General features: G+C 38.5%; 1 protein-coding gene and 1 long non-coding RNA gene across 5 annotated transcripts; one reads left to right on the top strand and one right to left on the bottom strand.

The window, feature by feature from the left end:
- Positions 1–1,391: 1,391 nt before the first annotated feature.
- On the bottom strand, positions 1,392–15,570 carry rer1 (retention in endoplasmic reticulum sorting receptor 1). Of its 4 annotated transcripts, none has more exons than XM_039669801.2 (8): positions 15,415–15,570; positions 13,006–13,091; positions 7,052–7,156; positions 6,728–6,827; positions 6,537–6,615; positions 3,152–3,287; positions 2,871–2,999; positions 1,392–1,906 (listed from the first exon to the last, which is right to left on the bottom strand). In XM_039669801.2, exons 2-7 carry the CDS (start codon positions 13,084–13,086, stop codon positions 2,910–2,912), a joined length of 591 nt encoding a protein of 196 aa, XP_039525735.1. In that variant the 5' UTR covers positions 13,087–13,091; positions 15,415–15,570; the 3' UTR covers positions 1,392–1,906; positions 2,871–2,909. The 4 variants fall into 4 exon arrangements, with proteins under 4 accessions (XP_039525735.1, XP_039525737.1, XP_039525734.1 ...); XM_039669803.2 differs by having other exon boundaries at positions 2,945–2,999; XM_039669800.2 differs by having other exon boundaries at positions 1,392–2,999.
- A 2,184-nt stretch (positions 15,571–17,754) lies between these two features.
- LOC148973646 (uncharacterized) lies at positions 17,755–18,453 on the top strand. The gene is made up of 2 exons (XR_016146418.1): positions 17,755–17,973; positions 18,085–18,453. It is a non-coding gene; the product is annotated as an uncharacterized LOC148973646 (long non-coding RNA).
- The last annotated feature ends 374 nt before the right edge of the window (positions 18,454–18,827 follow it).

Here is an 18,827-nt window from a genome sequence, read left to right as displayed (position 1 = left end):
ATTATTTTTTACAGCCAGTTTTCATCATATTTACCAGGGGTGCCATTAATTTTGACCATGACTGTAGATGTTGTAGAGTGTCACCCCTTTCCTGTGGTGTACTTTTTCTTTAGAATTGTGGCCGATTTGTAGATTGTAAATACAAAAATTCAGAGAATTTTTTTTTGGTCAATTTCCCATTCATTTCCTATGGGTCGTCATTTTTGACAGAAGAGCAAAAGTGACAAATTTTTTTACGACCACTTAAATTGCTGGAATCATGACCTCAATTTTTTTTGTGTTCACATACCCAATGCCATAAAAGTCACCAAGTTTCGTAATTTTCTGAAGAAGCTGTGATTTTTAAATATTCAAAACAGATTTCTTTAATCACAATTTATTGGTGTTTTTGTGTATAAAAGTGTGTGTGTATGTGTGTGTGTAGGGGTGGGTATGTCTGTTTTGCACTCTTGATGTTTTAGAGTGTCACCCCTTCAATGCTGAGCACTTTTTTTCTGCATCGTGGCCGATTTGTAGATTGTACACACAAAAATTCTCAAAGTTTTTGTGTTTTTGTCAATTTCCCATTCATTTCCTGTCAGTCATTTTTGACCGAAGAGCACATGACCTCAATTTTTTTTTGTTCACATACCCAATGCCATAAAAGTCACCAAGTTTTGTAACATTCCGATGAAGCTGTGATTTTTAAAATTTCAAAACAGAAAATTTTTTGTTTTGACCAAAGAGCACCTGAGGGTTAATGGGATAAAAGTTCGTATTACATGCGCTTGCCAGAACGACATTATGCCAGTAGGATTGCTGTAGGATTGAACCCAAGTGTCTCTTTGGGGCTTCTGTACTGTAAATGGAAATGCAAAATGTTGTAAGATCGTGTTTATCAAATTTTCATAGTACATACAGAATTATAATGCATCTAATACAATACACTTTATCTTTGATTCAGACTCAACCAAACACTCTTGCAAGTAGAATACAGAAATATGTTACTATTATTTTAAGGTGTCCTTGTTAAAGTGTAATTATAGCATTAAGTGCAGAGTAATATTAATTAACATAAGGTTAGGGTTTGGTTTAGTAATGAGTAACATTACATGAGTAACAAGGACAATAAAATAAAGTGTTACCAGAATTATCAACAGACTTCAATTGATTTATCACTAAATTTACACAAACACACACACACACACACACATATATATATATATATATATATATATATATATATATATATACTGTATATATATACACACACACACACACACACACATATATATATATATATATATATATATATATATACGTATACACACACACACACACATACATACATACATACATATATATATATATATATATATATATAACAATAAAAACAAAAAAGTAATAAGCAGTGAAGGGACACAGCCTTTTAATAGCATTTGAAGTGAAAAATGTACACTTGGTTATTAAAATCATCTTGTTTTCTCTTAACCAGCAGCACAAGAAAACCTAAAACATGCAATGTCTTTAATCAGGAATTAACAAAGCTATTATTTTGTTTTGATGAAGATTAATTTAATACATTAAAAATGGCATTTTCAAAAAAAAAAAACAAACAAAAAAAAAAAAAAAAAACATGCTAACCATTAAAAAAATTATACATTATACATTTTTTTATATATATATCTCCCCTCCAAAAAAAAAACCCTGCAATCTAATAGGAAAAATGTATCCTCATCTCAAATGCTTATTGAAGTTATTGAAGTTCTCTACAATTGCCCAAAAAATATAAAATATATACTAGTCATGGCCCAGCTCAAAAAAAAAAAAAAAAAAACAGAAAAGAAAAGAAAAAAAAAAACAAATTACAACCTTCAACCCTCGCCATCCATTTGTAATAGTTAAAGCACTCAACTTTATGTTTCCTCTGTAAAAGAAAAAAGAGAGACAGTTTTAATTGGGAATGCTTGAACGATAAAAACATACAGCCAGTATTTTTGTATCAACATTTTAATGGAATGCACGTTTGCTTTAAAAATCCTGACGTACAAAGTGAGGGGGTTTGAAACGGTTTACCTACTGAAGAATAACTTACAAACAGCACGACTGCATGTGAATAAGATGGACAACTATCTACAAAAATTAAATACAATGCTACAGCACATTAATAGATTTATAAAGGTTCATAAAAGGCAAATATTAACATGTGGCAAGATGGAACTCCACTAAGTTCCTATGATCAATAATGTCTCCTCTCTCTTCATGGAAGCTTCTTGCATTAGTCTGAATCCAATGTTATTATCTATGAAAGACATCAAATGTACCAGGGTTCGAATATTAAACTTCCCACTATTTTATATTATATATTTACCAGGTTTGTAAATAATCAGGAATAGTTCAACCAAAACTCGTTTCTCATCATGACTATTTTCATCAGTTAAACACACACTGCAGAATCTATGCTGCCATTTTCCATAAAATAAGGAGCATGTAAAAGAACAGCAGGGACATTCTGTAAAATCTTTCGTTTTATGTTCCATTGAGAAAAAGTTATACGGGTTTGAAATGACATGAGGACGAGTGAATGGTGATGAAATTAGATTTTCCTTTTTAAAAACAAACCGGAAAGGAGTATCAAATCCTCTATGTATGACGAAGAATGGGGACCACTGAGCAAAAAATCTGTCAAATCTCATACTTAGTTGTCCAAATATATTAAAATTTGCCAGTGTAGAAGCTCTCAACAGCATTTCTCAAAGGCCCAAACGCTTAAAGGCATCGTTACAGTTTCAATGTCGATCAAAAGTTTCAACAGGCTTGGCTTTTTCTTACTCAGAAAAAGCAAAAGAGAAAAAAAGAAAAGAAAAAAAACCTCAACCCCCGTTACGCACCATTCTTCATCAATAACTTTAATTTCAGGAAGGGGAATTTTAACTAGCAAAGGTTTTCGCAGTCTCTTCCTTGCCTCTGTAAGTCCTCTTCCCATGTGTGAAGGGCAGGTATCTATACTTGATCATGTGCTGTAGAGGAAACACAAACAGAGTCAAAACCTCAAGTTAACAACAGTTTAGTAGATTACATCACTGAAACTCTAATTTTAGAGAACACTGCTTTTAACAGCTCAGCTATATGAACCAGAAATCTCTCAAAAGAAAAGCTTCTGTTGACGAACCTTGATCTGCCGCTTCATGGTGATGCAGAACAGCATGATGAAATACATTACGAGGATGGGCCAGAACACCGGAACGTCAAAGGCGTCGAAGAATGTGCAAATCATAGCGATGACGATGCCCTTTGTCGCTGAATGCCTGAAACGTCAACCAAAAAAAAAAAAAAAAAAAAAAAACTAAACTGAATCACTTGAATGGAATATAATAATAAATTAATCAAATATGCAAAAAAACAACTTTACTGTGAACTTATTCTAACATTGAAAACAATAAAATTGAACAATATATGGTGGACAACTGATATATTAGCAAATCACAATAAATCTGCAGACGTTTGGTATTGTTCTCCTGTTTTGCCGATTTGTGTTGGAAGCAAAACCTATCCCAGCACAGATGCTCATGAGATTTAAAGGTGCAGTAAGTGCTGATATATTTAAAGGGTACATATCATGCTTTTAAATCATTCATTTTTACATATAAATCATACCGTTGTGGTCTATATAAGGCAAGGCAAGGCAAGGCAAGTTTATTTATATAGCACATTTCATACACAGTGGCAATTCAAAGTGCTTTACATGGAAGAAATTAAATAATGTAAAAATAAATATAAAACATAACTGCAATGCTTGGGTCTGAATTCCTCATTATTATAGCTCCACAAGCCCCTTTTCTGATGTGCTTCTTTGAGCGACCCGTTTCAATGCGTCCCCTTTAAATAAAAAGGAGATGCGTCATACCCCGCCCACTCTCCAGGTCGATGAGTTCACGGTCAGTTCAACTCCCCACGTTCGGCCATTATTGTAGTTTGATTAGAGATATACGATTATATACGATACCTTCAAAGAACATTTTTATTCACACGTTAATAAAATGTCAACAACAGAAGACTTGTCCATCAAGCCTTACATATTCGAGCCAGAGCGAGCGAGTTGATAAAGACGACGACGAACCTGCAGAACAACCTCTTCATGTATTGGTATGCGAGTTAACTGTTGTGTTATTAGTGAAAGTCGACTATTTCTCTTGTTAAAACAAGCACACTGACAAGATAAATGACTACGGTCTAATCTTACCACAAACAATCTGTATTGATAATATGATACATTTAGAAAAGCATCAGAAAAGCAGCTAAATGACCATTGATGAAACTCAAGAACAATAATACTGCAGACGTGTAGCTAACGTTACTTCAAAACAAAAACAAAGAAAGACAAAGGTACTGCTAAACCATGACCACCATGTGTTTTAAGAAAGTAAAGTACTTTTTTTTTTATTAACGATATTTACAGCTTATGCTCTGTTCGTCGTCTCCAAAGATAGAAGGAATTTAACGTTACCTCTCATTCAGACGAAGTCAATAGGCAAACCCTTCTGTATAACGTTACTGGCGGAGGTTGTTGAAGTGGGAATCCTTGAAGTGCTTCAGGTCACTAACGTACATCCAAAAACCGAACATTTTTACTTGCCCTCTCGTAACTTCTGCATCATTGAGCTCGGACTACAAAATCGGAGCGAGAAATAATAATGGCGGATTGCTCGAAGTTTTGGACCAGTAGTCAATGTCTTTATTTGGCAGTTCCACTGCAAATACGTGACGCTGTAGTTAAAAAAACGTCATAGAAAACAGAAAAATCTGAACCGGTTGAAAAATATGACCAAAACAGAATATAAAGATATAAATGAAGCACCTGAAGAGAATAATTTCATCTTTTCTGTACTTATAAACAATCCAAATATACAACAAAATGCATTTAAAGCCACAATATGTAATTTTTCTGCTTTAAAAATAGCAAAAATAACTGTATCTATGTTATATATTTCTATTAGATGTGTACTTACATTATCCCGACAGTTTCCACCAACTTTCAAATACGGAGAAACTTATAGTTTAATTCGAAGACACGGGACGTTTCTTTATTTCCGTTTCGTCGCCCGTGTATGGCGTCATATAACCTTTGACTCCTCTATTTTCTCTAACTTCCTTGCGGAACCAGACGAAACCGCCAAACACAAAGGGGAACACTGGACTACCGCCAATAAAGCAAAGAAAATGACGAAGAAAAAAAAGTAGTACGTATTTTTATGTGTGTAAATCACGTGCCCGCTCACGAGCGCTCACTCTTAACAGACACACTGTCCCCGGTGCTGCTCACGCATAAAGCGCTCCCCGTTCACAGTAACCGTGTCGTCTCATTCAAAACAGCCAACTGTTGCTGTTAGCGAGCCGCGCACATTGAATACTCATTATGAGTCAGGCTGCGAATGTACGTGCCCGCTTCAGCGCGCTCATGTTTACTAAATAAACGCCTCACCTTCGGCGCCGCGCACTCACTACATTCTCTTTAGCCTTTAGCACATAGTGGATGCATAACGCAAACCCAGTCAAACGTTTGACTGCAGTATCTTATGAGCTTTATAATCCGGTGCGCCCTATATATGAAAAATGTTCTAAAATAGGTCATTCATTGAAGGAGCATAATATAAATATTTATATTCGTCTGTATTGTTGTTATGGACCACGATTACGCTTTGCCTGCACGTTCTGCTGCTACAGCCAGCTCATTAGCTAAAGCTCAAACGTACGGGTGAAAAATATAACCCGAGAAGGGTTTGGGACAGGAGAAGCATGACACAGGTAAACATTGGCGTTGCATTTAAAGCTTCTTGACAAGCTAAATCTACAGAGAGATGCCGTATATCCGTATATTTTGTGAAACGATGATGTCATGTCATGAGCTGAGCTGGTTGTCATTGACAGCGACAGCAACTCCCGTGAGCCCACGCTCTTTCCCGACGTCATCAAAGTACGTCTTTTGTTATTATTTTAAACGAGTGACCCCTGGTGACCAAAGCAGGAAGGCCTGAAATCGGATGCTGAGGTTTTGTCGTTTCTGCTTCATGCGAGTAACATGCTTTTGCTGTTTCACAGAACCAAAATATGCCGTTGTTGTAATGCTAGCTTTAGTAACAGGACAGTTCTGAGTGTCATTGTTTGCCTAGATCTGTGTGTTGCTGTCAACTAACAAACTCTTGCTTGCATACTCTTGTCAGTGTTTCCCCTACAATGTATTCAGCAGTGGCACAGCGCTGCAAAATCTTCACATGATCAGTACTAACACGAATTGAATGAATTATGCATTCATAATTAAATTTCTTAAGTAGCTTTAAAAATGATAACATGTACAGCCTTACTTTTTATTCATACTAATTTTGTGACATTACGTATTATACACAATTACATTTTTATCACTGGATTCTGCTAGTGGAAATAATTGGGCTTTATTTCTGGTCATTTCTGTATGTCACTGGATCAAGACAAAAAATATTCTCTGGAGAAAACGGCACTCATCAAGCCATTCCATGGGCTCTTGAAATGCGACAACTCACCAGAATTTGAACTCTGGCAACCTCCTAATGAATGGCCGGAACTCTTCATTCTGTTTTGTGGGTAGTGCTGGACCCTCATCTAGTGAAGGGAGATATTGATTAAAAAAAAAAATAATAATAAAAAAAAAAATTCACCTCAGCGAAGCAAACATCACTGATGATAAGAAGATCATTTGAAAAGCATGTCTTACCTGGATCATCAAGCAATGACGGATCCACTTTTGGTGAGAGGAAAGCAATGAAGAGGTTAAGGTGGTAGATCCCGAGAGCATATGTGACTATGTACCAGCCCTAATAAAAGACAAATGATTCAGTGCATTTGATTGTTTTGTGATGAAAAATGCAACAGTTACTCATATCAAATTTGTAGACCTGCAAGACGCAATTACACAACAAGAACATTATGATAAGTCTACAATTGCATAATAACTCTTCCCTCATTGTCAAAACATAAATGAAATAGATAAAATTGAAGTATTTTGCAAACATTCCTAAACAGATGGCGTTGTTTATACCTGTAGAATATATACTCTGATCATATATATGGCTGTTAGAAGAAGAGTAGCTGCCCATCGGAATGCTGAGAACGGTGTTGACTTGTCCAACCATGACTGATAAATCTGCATTTAAAAGAGAAAAAGTAGTTCTCATTATCCAACAACACTCACTATGGGTGGACGATATACCAGTAGACATGATTAACAGGTTGAGATGATTCTGGACTATTGACTCAATTGCAGTTACACTCATGTGACGCTGCTGTAATGCATGGTTAGCTTCTAGTTTTTTTAATCAGTTCATTCTTGTTACGCAGCACGTTTGAGTTGACAAGAACCAATGAGGTTCATTATCGGGTGTTACGCAGCATGTTTGAGCTTCCACAAGAACCGATGAGGTTCATTTTCATGTTACGCATCACGTTTGAATTTCCTCAAGAACCAATGAGGATCATTCTCATGTTATGCAGCAGGTTTCAGCTTACACAAGAACCAATGAGGATCATTATCGTGTTACGCAGCACGTTTGAACTTCACCAAGAACCAATGTGGATCATTCTCGTGTTACGCAGCATGTTTGAGCTTCTACAAGAACCAACGAGGTTCATTCTCGTGTTATGCAGCACGTTTGAACTTGCTAAAGAACCAATGAGGTTCATTTTTGTGTTACGCAGCACGTTTGAACTTCCTCAAGAACCAATGAGGTTCATTCTCGTGTTATGCAGCACATTTGAACTTCCTCAAGAACCAATGAGGTTCATTCTCATGTTACGCAACACGTTTCAGCTTCCACAACAACCAACAAGGTTCATTCTCGTGTTATGCAGCACGTTTGAGCTTCCACAAGAACCAATGAGTTTCATTCTTGTGTTACGCAGCACGTTTAAGCTTCCTCAAGAACCAATGAGGTTCATTCTCGTGTTACGCAGCACGTTTAAGCTTCCTCAAGAACCAATGTGGATCATACTCATGTTACGCAGCACGTTTGAGCTTCCACAAGAAACAATGAGTTTCATTCTTGTGTTACGCAGCACGTTTAAGCTTCCTCAAGAACCAATGAGGTTCATTCTCGTGTTACGCAGCACGTTTGAGCTTCCACAAGAAACAATGAGTTTCATTCTCGTGTTACGCAGCAAGTTTGAGCTTCCACAAGAACCAACTGAAGTTCATTTCCGTGTTACGCAGCACGTTTGAGCTTCCACAAGAACCAATGAGGTTCATTCTCGTGTTACGCAGCAAGTTTCAGCTTCCACAAGAACCAATGAGGTTCATTCTCGTGTTACGCAGCACGTTTGAACTTCCTCAAGAACCAATGAGGTTCATTCTCGTGTTACGCAGCACGTTTGAACTTCACCAAGAACCAATGTGGATCATTCTCGTGTTACGCAGCATGTTTGAGCTTCTACAAGAACCAACGAGGTTCATTCTCGTGTTATGCAGCACGTTTGAACTTGCTAAAGAACCAATGAGGTTCATTTTTGTGTTACGCAGCACGTTTGAACTTCCTCAAGAACCAATGAGGTTCATTGTCGTGTTATGCAGCACGTTTGAACTTCCTCAAGAACCAATGAGGTTCATTCTCATGTTATGCAGCACGTTTGTGCTTCCTCAAGAACCAATGATATTAATTTTCGTGTTACGCAGCACGTTTGAACTTCCTCAAGAACCAATGAGGTTCATTCTCATGTTACGCAACACGTTTGAGCTTCCACAACAACCAACAAGGTTCATTCTCGTGTTATGCAGCACGTTTGAGCTTCCACAAGAACCAATGAGTTTCATTCTTGTGTTACGCAGCACGTTTAAGCTTCCTCAAGAACCAATGAGGTTCATTCTCGTGTTACGCAGCACGTTTAAGCTTCCACAACAACCAACAAGGTTCATTCTCATGTTATGCAGCACGTTTGAGCTTCCACAAGAACCAATGAGTTTCATTCTTGTGTTACGCAGCACGTTTAAGCTTCCTCAAGAACCAATGAGGTTCATTCTCGTGTTACGCAGCACGTTTAAGCTTCCTCAAGAACCAATGTGGATCATACTCATGTTACGCAGCACGTTTGAGCTTCCACAAGAAACAATGAGTTTCATTCTTGTGTTACGCAGCACGTTTAAGCTTCCTCAAGAACCAATGAGGTTCATTCTCGTGTTACGCAGCACGTTTGAGCTTCCACAAGAAACAATGAGTTTCATTCTTGTGTTACGCAGCAAGTTTGAGCTTCCACAAGAACCAACTGAAGTTCATTTCCGTGTTACGCAGCACGTTTGAGCTTCCACAAGAACCAATGAGGTTCATTCTCGTGTTACGCAGCAAGTTTGAGCTTCCACAAGAACCAACTGAAGTTCATTTCCGTGTTACGCAGCACGTTTGAGCTTCCACAAGAACCAATGAGGTTCATTCTCGTGTTACGCAGCAAGTTTCAGCTTCCACAAGAACCAATGAGGTTCATTCTCGTGTTACGCAGCACGTTTGAACTTCCTCAAGAACCAATGAGGTTCATTCTCGTGTTACGCAGCACGTTTGAACTTCAACAAGAACCAATGTGGATCATTCTCGTGTTACGCAGCACGTTTGAACTTCAACAAGAACCAATGTGGATCAATCTCGTGTTACGCAGCACGTTTGAGCTTCCACAAGAACCAATGAGGTTCATTTTCATGTTAAGCGGCACGTTTGAACTTCCTCAAGAACCAATGAGGTTCATTCTCGTGTTATGCAGCACGTTTAAACTTCCTCAAGAACCAATGAGGTTCATTCTCATGTTATGCAGCACGTTTGAGCTTCCTCAAGAACCAATGATGTTCATTTTCGTGTTATGCAGCACGTTTGAGCTTCCACAAGAACCAATGAGGTTCATTTTCATGTTAAGCGGCACGTTTGAACTTCCTCAAGAACCAATGAGGTTCATTCTCGTGTTATGCAGCACGTTTAAACTTCCTCAAGAACCAATGAGGTTCATTCTCATGTTATGCAGCACGTTTGAGCTTCCTCAAGAACCAATGATGTTCATTTTCGTGTTACGCAGCACGTTTGAGCTTCCACAAGAACCAATGAGGTTCATTCTCATGTTACGTGGTACGTTTGAACTTCCTCAAGAACCAATGAGTTTCATTCTCGTGTTATGCAGCACGTTTGTACTTCAACAAGAACCAATGAGTTTCATTCTCGTGTTACGCAGCACGTTTGAGCTTCCACAAGAAACAATAAGTTTCATTCTCGTGTTACGCAGCACGTTTGAGCTTCCACAAGAACCAATGAGTTTCATTCTTGTGTTACGCAGCACACTTGAGCTTCCTCAAGAACCAATGAGGTTCATTCTCATGTTACGCAGCACGTTTGAGCTTCCACAAGAACCAATGAGTTTCATTCTTGTGTTACGCAGCACGCTTGAGCTTCCTCAAGAACCAAAGAGGTTCATTCTCGTGTTACGCAGCACGTTTAAGCTTCATCAAGAACCAATGAGGTTAATTCTCCTGTTACGCAACACGTTTGAACTTCCTTAAGAACCAATGAGGTTCGTTCTTGTGTTACGCAGCACGTTTCAGCTTCCACAAGAACCAACGAGGTTCATTTTCGTGTTACGCAGCACATTTGAACTTCCTTAAAAACCAATGAGGTTCGTTCGTGTTATGGAGCACGTTTGAGCTTCCTCAAGAACCAGTGAGGTTCATTTTAGTTTTACGCAGCACGTTTGAGCTTCCACAAGAACCAACGAGGTTCATTCTCGTGTTATGCAGCACGGTTGAACTTCCTTAAGAACCAACGAGGTTCATTCTCGTGTTATGCAGCACGTTGTAACTTCCTTAAGAACCAACGAGGTTCATTCTCGTGTTATGCAGCACGTTTGAACTTCCTTAAGAATCAATGAGGTTAATTCTCGTGTTACGCAACACGTTTGAACTTCCTTAAGAACCAATGAGGTTCATTCTTGTGTTACGCAGCACGTTTCAGCTTCCACAAGAACCAACGAGGTTCATTTTTGTGTTACGCAGCACATTTGAACTTCCTTAAAAACCAATGAGGTTCATTTTCGTGTTACGCAGCACGTTTGAGCTTCCTCAAGAACCAGTGAGGTTCATTTTCGTTTTACGCAGCACGTTTGAGCTTCCACAAGAACCAATGAGGTTCATTCTTGTGTTACGCAGCACGTTTCAGCTTCCACAAGAACCAATGAGGTTAATTCTTGTGTTATGCAGCACGTTTGAACTTCCTCAAGAACCAATGAGGTTCATTCTCGTGTTACGCAGCACCTTTGAGCTTCCTCAAGAACCAATGAGGTTCATTCTCGTGTTACGCAGCACGTTTGAGCTTCTACAAGAACCAACGAGGTTCATTCTCGTGTTATGCAGCACGTTTGAACTTCCTCAAGAACCAATGAGGTTCATTCTCGTGTTACGCAGCCCGTTTGCACTTTCTTAAGAACCAATGAGGTTCATTCTCGTGTTACGCAGCCCGTTTGAACTTCCTTTAGAACCCATGATGTTAATTCTTGTGTTATGCAGCACGTTTGAACTTGCTAAAGAACCAATGAGGTTAATTTTCGTGTTACGCAGCACATTTGAACTTCCTTAAGAACCAATGAGGTTCATTCGTGTTACGGAGCACGTTTGAGCTTCCACAAGAACCAACAAGGTTCATTCTCTTTTTACGCAGCACGTTTGAGCTTCCTCAAGAACCAATGAGGTTCATTTTCGTGTTACGCAGCACGTTTGAACTTCCACAAGAACCAATGAGGTTCATTCTCATGTTACGCAGCCCGTTTGAACTTCCTCAAGGACAAATGAGGTTCATTCTCGTGTAATGCAGCCCGTTTGAACTTCCTTAAGAACCAATGAGGTTCATTCTCGTGTTACGCAGCCAGAGTATGTGAGCGCAGTGGAGTGGGAGCGGAGCGGCATGATTTTGAATGGAGCGCGGAGCGGATTTTTTAAAAGTAGGAGCGTCGTGGTTTTCACTCGCTCCGAGCGCGCTCCACTACCGCTCCATCACGAGGACAATTCATGCCAACGGCTCCTAGAACTGCATCTTTTGTAAGGATCCACGTGTTAAACACATTACGCTAGCATGATACAGATGGATCACTCAAATCATAAAAAAATGTGAAGGTTATGATGACGCCGATGGACATGAATGGCTGCGGGAGGTTATAGTTATCAAGCCTGTACTGAATATGATCGGGCACCACGGACTCATGAATGTGCGAATCTATTTATTTCTCGTGCCAATTATATGCCAAAAAAAATGTTTTTGTGTGCAAATGAAGCACACTAAATCCCTTGGTTAGGATGGGTGTGAAGTGCGTTCTTGCCAAGTGCGTATCGTAGGCTATGCACACGAGAAATAAAATATGTGTTATAGATAGCCTACACACTTTCATGAGATCGGGCTGGATCGGGTGAAACACATTTTAAACAGGTAACATTCACCAACGCAATCGATTTCTCACTAATGCATTGCATTCAAACAAATGTAAATCATACAGTAGACTATCTGTCAGTATTTGCTTTTAAATAAGCATGAATCTGTAAGAAATGTAGCGACCCGACCCGTAAATAAATAACTGATGAAAACGTAGTTATTTTCTTCTTTACAAACAAAATGTGCTCTGCAAAAAGCAGCAATGATATTTAATTTATAATGTTGATAACCTGTAATAAGCATAGCATGTCATAGGAAAAGTTTGCACACTATCCAAATCCAATAAACAACATTGCAACTATTCTCCTAACGTTGTTTTTTATTATTTTGTTATTTTATTATTTTGTTATCTTTCAATTCATTTCTTTGGTGAAAATTATCGATAGTTACATTTTTTGTTATGTAAAAACTATTTTAAATGCAAAAATCGTGATCAATATCGTTATCATGAAATAAAATCGTGATATAAGATCTTGGTCATATCGCCCACACCTAACACTGTTACAATCTTAAAATTGCTTAAATAGTTAGATAGTGGCATTTCCAAGAGCCTCACCTGCCCGAGCCGTTTAAAGAAGTTTCCGATCGCTGATGGTTTCCCATGGATGGATTCACCAGCACTGTCTCCTTCTGGCATTCTGTCTGTGAATGAGGGGTAACATAATGAGGGTACAGTGACAAAAAAAGGATTATTTTTGCATCGAAAGTAAACGACCCAGAAACAACACAATATGGAGAATTACAATCTGATGCACTCATTTCTAAGTTTAAGCAAATTTAGAGTGACTAAATTGAGCCTTAATTTAACCTAATAAAAATGCGATGTGAAAAGTTCTCATTTTGTTTTATCATTATTATTTTCTAATTTCCCCTGATTAAAAAGTCCTAAAATAGCTTTTTTAAAGCAATCCCTTCTTTTATTATAGATTCCTATAAATCCAATTGAGAGACCATATAAAACCCAACCAAAAAATGATCCTAGTGGAAAATCTGACATTCATTTAGGATATTTTATACTTATCTAATTTTTTTTACAGCCCTATTGCATTGTGTATGGTTTACTATATCTCTTCTGAATTTTCAAAAAGATTCACATAAAAAGATAAAACAACTGAGAAATAATATGAAAAAAGGAAGTAAACCCTATAAAAGTAAAATAAAAAAGTTAGATTTTTTTTTTTTTTGTTACTCTTTTGTATTTATTTATTTTTTTGTTTGGCACCGTGAGGACAGTCAGCTGTTCTTCCTGTCTCCCTGCAACACTGTCTTAGACATCTTAAATTACGGATAGTGCAGTTTATTGTTCTGTTATTTATATATATATGTGTGTGTATATATATATAATGTTTATATACAAATTTTCGCTAGATAAGACCCTTACTCCTTGGCTGGGGTCATGTAGAGCCCTCTGAAGCCGCACTGAAATTGTAATTTGGGCCTTCAAAAGTCCACTTTATGGAGAAATATAATATAAGAAATATAAACATGAATATCTTGAGTGACATGGGCTGGGGTGAATAAATTATCAGCAAATTTTAATTCTGAAGTGAACTAACTAACTAACTAACTAACAAGTACATGTGCAATAATTGTTTACGGTTCATTGAACAAGCATGAAAAACACTGTTCAAACACTTTCAAATAAAGATATGTAAAGCTTTGACAATGTTCATTAATATACTGTATTATAATACCCGCCTTCCAGAAATCCCAATAGGAATCTTTTGATATCTTTTTTTTTTCTTTCTCTGGATCACCTGATTTACTCTGTACTGGCTGAATGACATTTCACAGGCGAGGATATGGGTGGTGTTGTATTACGTTAAAGTTCGTAGGTTTTAAAATCTAAATTACTGTTGACTAAATCATCTATCTTGCAGATCAGTGCATTTCCCCGTTTCAGTCAATAATAATATACGATTCACTCACGAGCGCGTTTAAAGGAATTGATTTCCTGGTCGTAAAACAGGGGAAGCCTCCGAGTGATGATGATAACCTACAGATGTAATCTGAGGCAAAGTCCAAAAAACACCACGTCAATGAACAAGAGGTTCTTCGAGGAAAATAATCAACCTAAATCAAGATCACCTTTAGTATAACGGCGCATAAAATGAATGGTTTGGTGTCTATGCTAAAGGTAAAAGCAGCTAATTCCCTCATCTTTTAGTCACTGCTGTCGGCTACAGTGGAATCGAATGCCTCATTGTAGTGAATACTAACATGTGTATTTATTTGCTAAATAAACTATGCCAGAGCAGAACCTGCGATTCTTGATCCAGATACGTCTAGCATATTTCCTGACATCTGAACCTAACAGGACAGTGCATGCAAATGAACACTAGCTAGAGTTCCGGTAACGTTACAGATTTGTTCTCTGTCTGTTGTCATCAGCTAACCAGTGCGACAGATACTTACCTCAATGTTTATTTCATAAACTCACTGTTAATGTAACCACCTAACTAGAAGGCTAGTGGTCAGACCTTGAACGCTAATTTGCTATTTAGCATCGGTTTGTTAGCCATAGCTGATTCCTTTAAGACGTAAAGCATGCTGGTTAGTGTAGTTTCTAAAATAGATCTTCTGCGTTTGACGCAAAAGATGGACGGCGACTTATAAACTACACTTCCCATTCTACTGCACAACAAGGCGGAAACGCACGGGTTGTAGTTTTCGGTTTCGACTTTGTAATTGAAACTACCTTTGGAAGGTATCGAGAATTAACTACAAAGACCAGCAGACACGCATAAAAGTGGACAACTCACTTCCGGGGAAATCCGAACGCAGGCGAGTGGTAAACTTTGCTAGCACTGCCTTTTACTGATTCTTATAGAAAATCTAATTTTACAATTGTCATGCCACTTGAGTGAAAATAAAATCAGGCGGACAGTTATCTTATTCGTGGAGTCGGATCACCTGTCAGAGGTTTATAACAGGAGTGAGATGACAGGAAATCTGTTTCTCTTACCCGGTTGTGCCGCTGTGTCACTCTCGGCTGCCGATCCGCGCGTCGCGCTGCTTCTCTGTGAACACGTCAGTGCTTCTGTAGACTCAGCCAAGTCAGACCGCAGTAGCCGAGCGCAGACAACATCGCTCCCTGTTCAACATCAGCCGAGCGTAGATAACATCGATCCCTGTTCACCAGATTCAAACCCATGTCCAAACCTCTTTTACTGTCTATGGTCAAATTTGCTATGGTCCAAACCAGAGCCATATATTGAGAGAGTTACGACACGCTTTGATGTCGCCGCAAGGCTGTCACGTGGTTCATGGAAGCCCCAATAGTTCCAAAACATACGCGGGCTGTCATGTTCTTCAGTGGACAGATAGCAGCGATTGCATTATTAAACGGTAAATATAAAATAAAACACACACCAAAGTACTTTTTTAAGCTTTTATTGCATTTGGTTAATGTCAGTGTTGCATTTTGAGAGGCAGGGTGTCAACTTAGATACGTTTTTAGGCTATATTTTTGGAGGGAAAAGCCTGTGTTCATGTTCGCATTGGTAGTTGCACTGGCTTTAGCGGCTGTAACTTAACTTTTCCATGTCATTCATCTGATAATGGACGTCTCATGATATTTATTTTAGCACAACTGGGCTTTATTAGGTTATACGCCTTATTCACGGCAGCGCCATCTTTGATTTTTAATGAGAATGAAAGCGAGGCTGTGAGGGATAGACTTGCATCTCTTCAATGGGCTGTACTGTTATTTAATGTGTTTTCGGATTGTTCTGTTCATGAAACACTGGATAAATATCTTTTCAAGAAATGTCAGTTGACAAAAAACTCCCGACAATGTAAGCTGTGGAAAATTGTAAGTAATCTAGCCCCTTTATTCAGCTTTTTACAGCTGATGCCATTGGAAACACGGTAAGTCTATCCCTCACAGCCTCACTTTCATACCTGTCATGGCGCTGCTCTGAATAAGGCCTATTGATTCCCGTGATCCGATTACAAATTCCGATTCAGCCATTCAGCCTTCATCCTACCCTAATCATAGACTAAACCATTCATCAGAAAACACACACAATACATTTATACGAATTTATACGCCTACACGTTTCAATCACACATAATAACTAACCCTACCCCCCCCCCATATATATATATATATATATATATATATATATATATATATATATATGCATGTGAATTTATGTATGCCTATACATTACACAAACACATGCATAACCCTAAACCATTTAAATAAATTGTGTGTGTATGTATATCTAATATTATATATATATATATATACAGGAAAGCATGAAATTTGGTTACATAAAAAGAATCCAAAACCACACTCCCCTTTTTATATTATTTGGCCAGTTGTGTCCAATAAAGGAACAGAACAGGGACTGATGTATTCAAATATAGACTTTATTAAACACGAAAGGCAACAATGTGTTGGTTGGCAATCGAGAACAGCAAATGTTCCTGTAGGCAGCAATAGACTATTTACAATAAATAATCACAGTGAATAAAAGTATCATAATACATAAATATAAAGTGAATAAATAGATACTACACACATGCACTTCAACACTGCAATACACTTCACACTAGTGAAAATTGCAGACTGAACCCTGTCCCCACAGGAAATATTGCACACTGCCCAGAGGCCTATTATGATAATATATAGCAAACAAACAGATACAACAACACAGTCAACTTAGCTGGATATCATAGCCGTCTTCACGTGACAATGGTGGCAGATTTTTTTTTTCACACACACATACATTTACAGGAATGCAAATAAACCAAATTATCTCAGGAAAAACAGTGACTAGTTGGACAGACGAAGACAATCCTCGTTTTCCCGAACCCCTAGACAAATTGGTACGGTCTGCACTGCACCAATGATTACCGGTGTGGATTGCTAACGGCTGTGCGCACCCCCGCCAGCGTTGCTTATTGCTGCATCCCCGTATAGGAATTAATTATTGCTGTTATGCGATCTAACTTTCAGTAGACTCATGACCAGTGAATGATACACACAATTTCCATACGCACGCCCAGACGCCAGGCGGAGATTGCTGCACCCCCATATAACTCTCACTGTTATGCTGTAACAGCTTGCAGTTACATTTGTCTTATTAGCTCTCTGTACTGTGTAATACTCCGTTCTACCACTAGGGGGTACTCTAGTAAGGAAGGTTCCTAGTAGCATAAAATGGTAGAAGAAGTAGAGTAAGGAAGGAATCTGATCATCCTGAGGTTTGAGGAGCTCAGTGTAGAAGCTGGAGGAGCTGAACACGCAGCGTCAGCTGATACACGAGCTCTGATACTATGGGATGTTTTTTTTTTTTTTTCTTTTTTTTTTCTCCTCCTTCTTAATCAGATCCATTAATCATGTGCGTAAGGTATACAGTAGGTGGCGGTAATACTCCAAAGGAGTGAACGGCCATGAAACAAAAAGAAGAAGAAGTAAGGAAGGAAGGATGTGTTAAGCACATGGAGAAGCTTCCCTACTAGTGTGGTCATGTTTTTCCCTGATTTGAGGAACCTGTGGTTCTTATGCTCAAACGTAAGTGTTCAGTTTGTACTTTGTTTGTATGTGTAATGTTAGGTGATGTGTCAGCAAATGTGATGTAAATGTGTTATGGTGGCACTCAGTTTGTTTGTTTGTTTGATGCAGAGGGTTCATCGTGCAGGCATGAGGCAGCAACTCATCTATAACTAAACCCTTGACCAATATGGAATTAATTGTCTACAATCACACCTTTGGCATCTGCTGTTTGTGCCTTGAACTACAGTTTGTCCTAGTATCAACCGCTGCCTGGACACTTGGATTCAGACCATTGTGAACTCTTCCACTCTGCGCTTAAGTACAGTTTCTTGTTACTTGTGGGACTCTAAGGACTGAACTCTTGGCTACCAAAAGCATTATTGGGAAGAGCTGAATTAGCCCTATTGTCTTGTAAATGAATGCCTCATGTATATTTTGTATGGTTACTGCCTGAATGCTGATTTATGGTATAATACACATGGCTCATTGAAATGTGAAGTCTCTGGTCCCTCACTTTATTATGTAGCAATCTTTCTTAGCAAGCTTTCTTAAAAGTAGATGTTACAATGCGATCGAAGTTTCAGTAGACTTGTGACCAGTGAATGATCCACACAGTTCCCATACGCACGCACAGACGTCAGGCCGAGGTTTTCCCGTTTGCACAGCTGATGCTCCAAGAAGCTTATTCTTCAATTCACGCCACACTAATGTTCTATCCATTTCTCACAACACATTTAAAGGGACGCCTCACTTGTGCCACCTGCTCATAATCAGCGGCAGTGGGCGGGGCTTCACACTACACTTCTTATCTCAACCACCCTACCTGCTACATTCACCCACCCCGAAATGTCACCGTCTCGGTGACAGGTGGC

Source organism: Pimephales promelas, chromosome 14, assembly GCF_988280905.1.
Source record: "Pimephales promelas chromosome 14, fPimPro1.hap1.1, whole genome shotgun sequence".
NCBI lineage: Eukaryota > Metazoa > Chordata > Actinopteri > Cypriniformes > Leuciscidae > Pimephales > Pimephales promelas.
Note: the sequence above shows the minus strand (reverse complement) of the source record. Positions and strands in the feature narration are given on the sequence as shown.

Coding starts and splice junctions, on each gene's coding strand:
- rer1 (XM_039669800.2), bottom strand. CDS start 13,086: ATGCCAGAAGGAGACAGTGCTGGTGAATCCATCCATGGGAAACCATCA. Junction 6,828..7,051: donor TCAGAGTATATATTCTACAG/GTATAAACAACG, acceptor GTCTTTTATTAG/GGCTGGTACATAGTCACATA. Junction 3,288..6,536: donor TTGCCAGAGTTCAAATTCTG/GTGAGTTGTCGC, acceptor TTGACGTTTCAG/GCATTCAGCGACAAAGGGCA.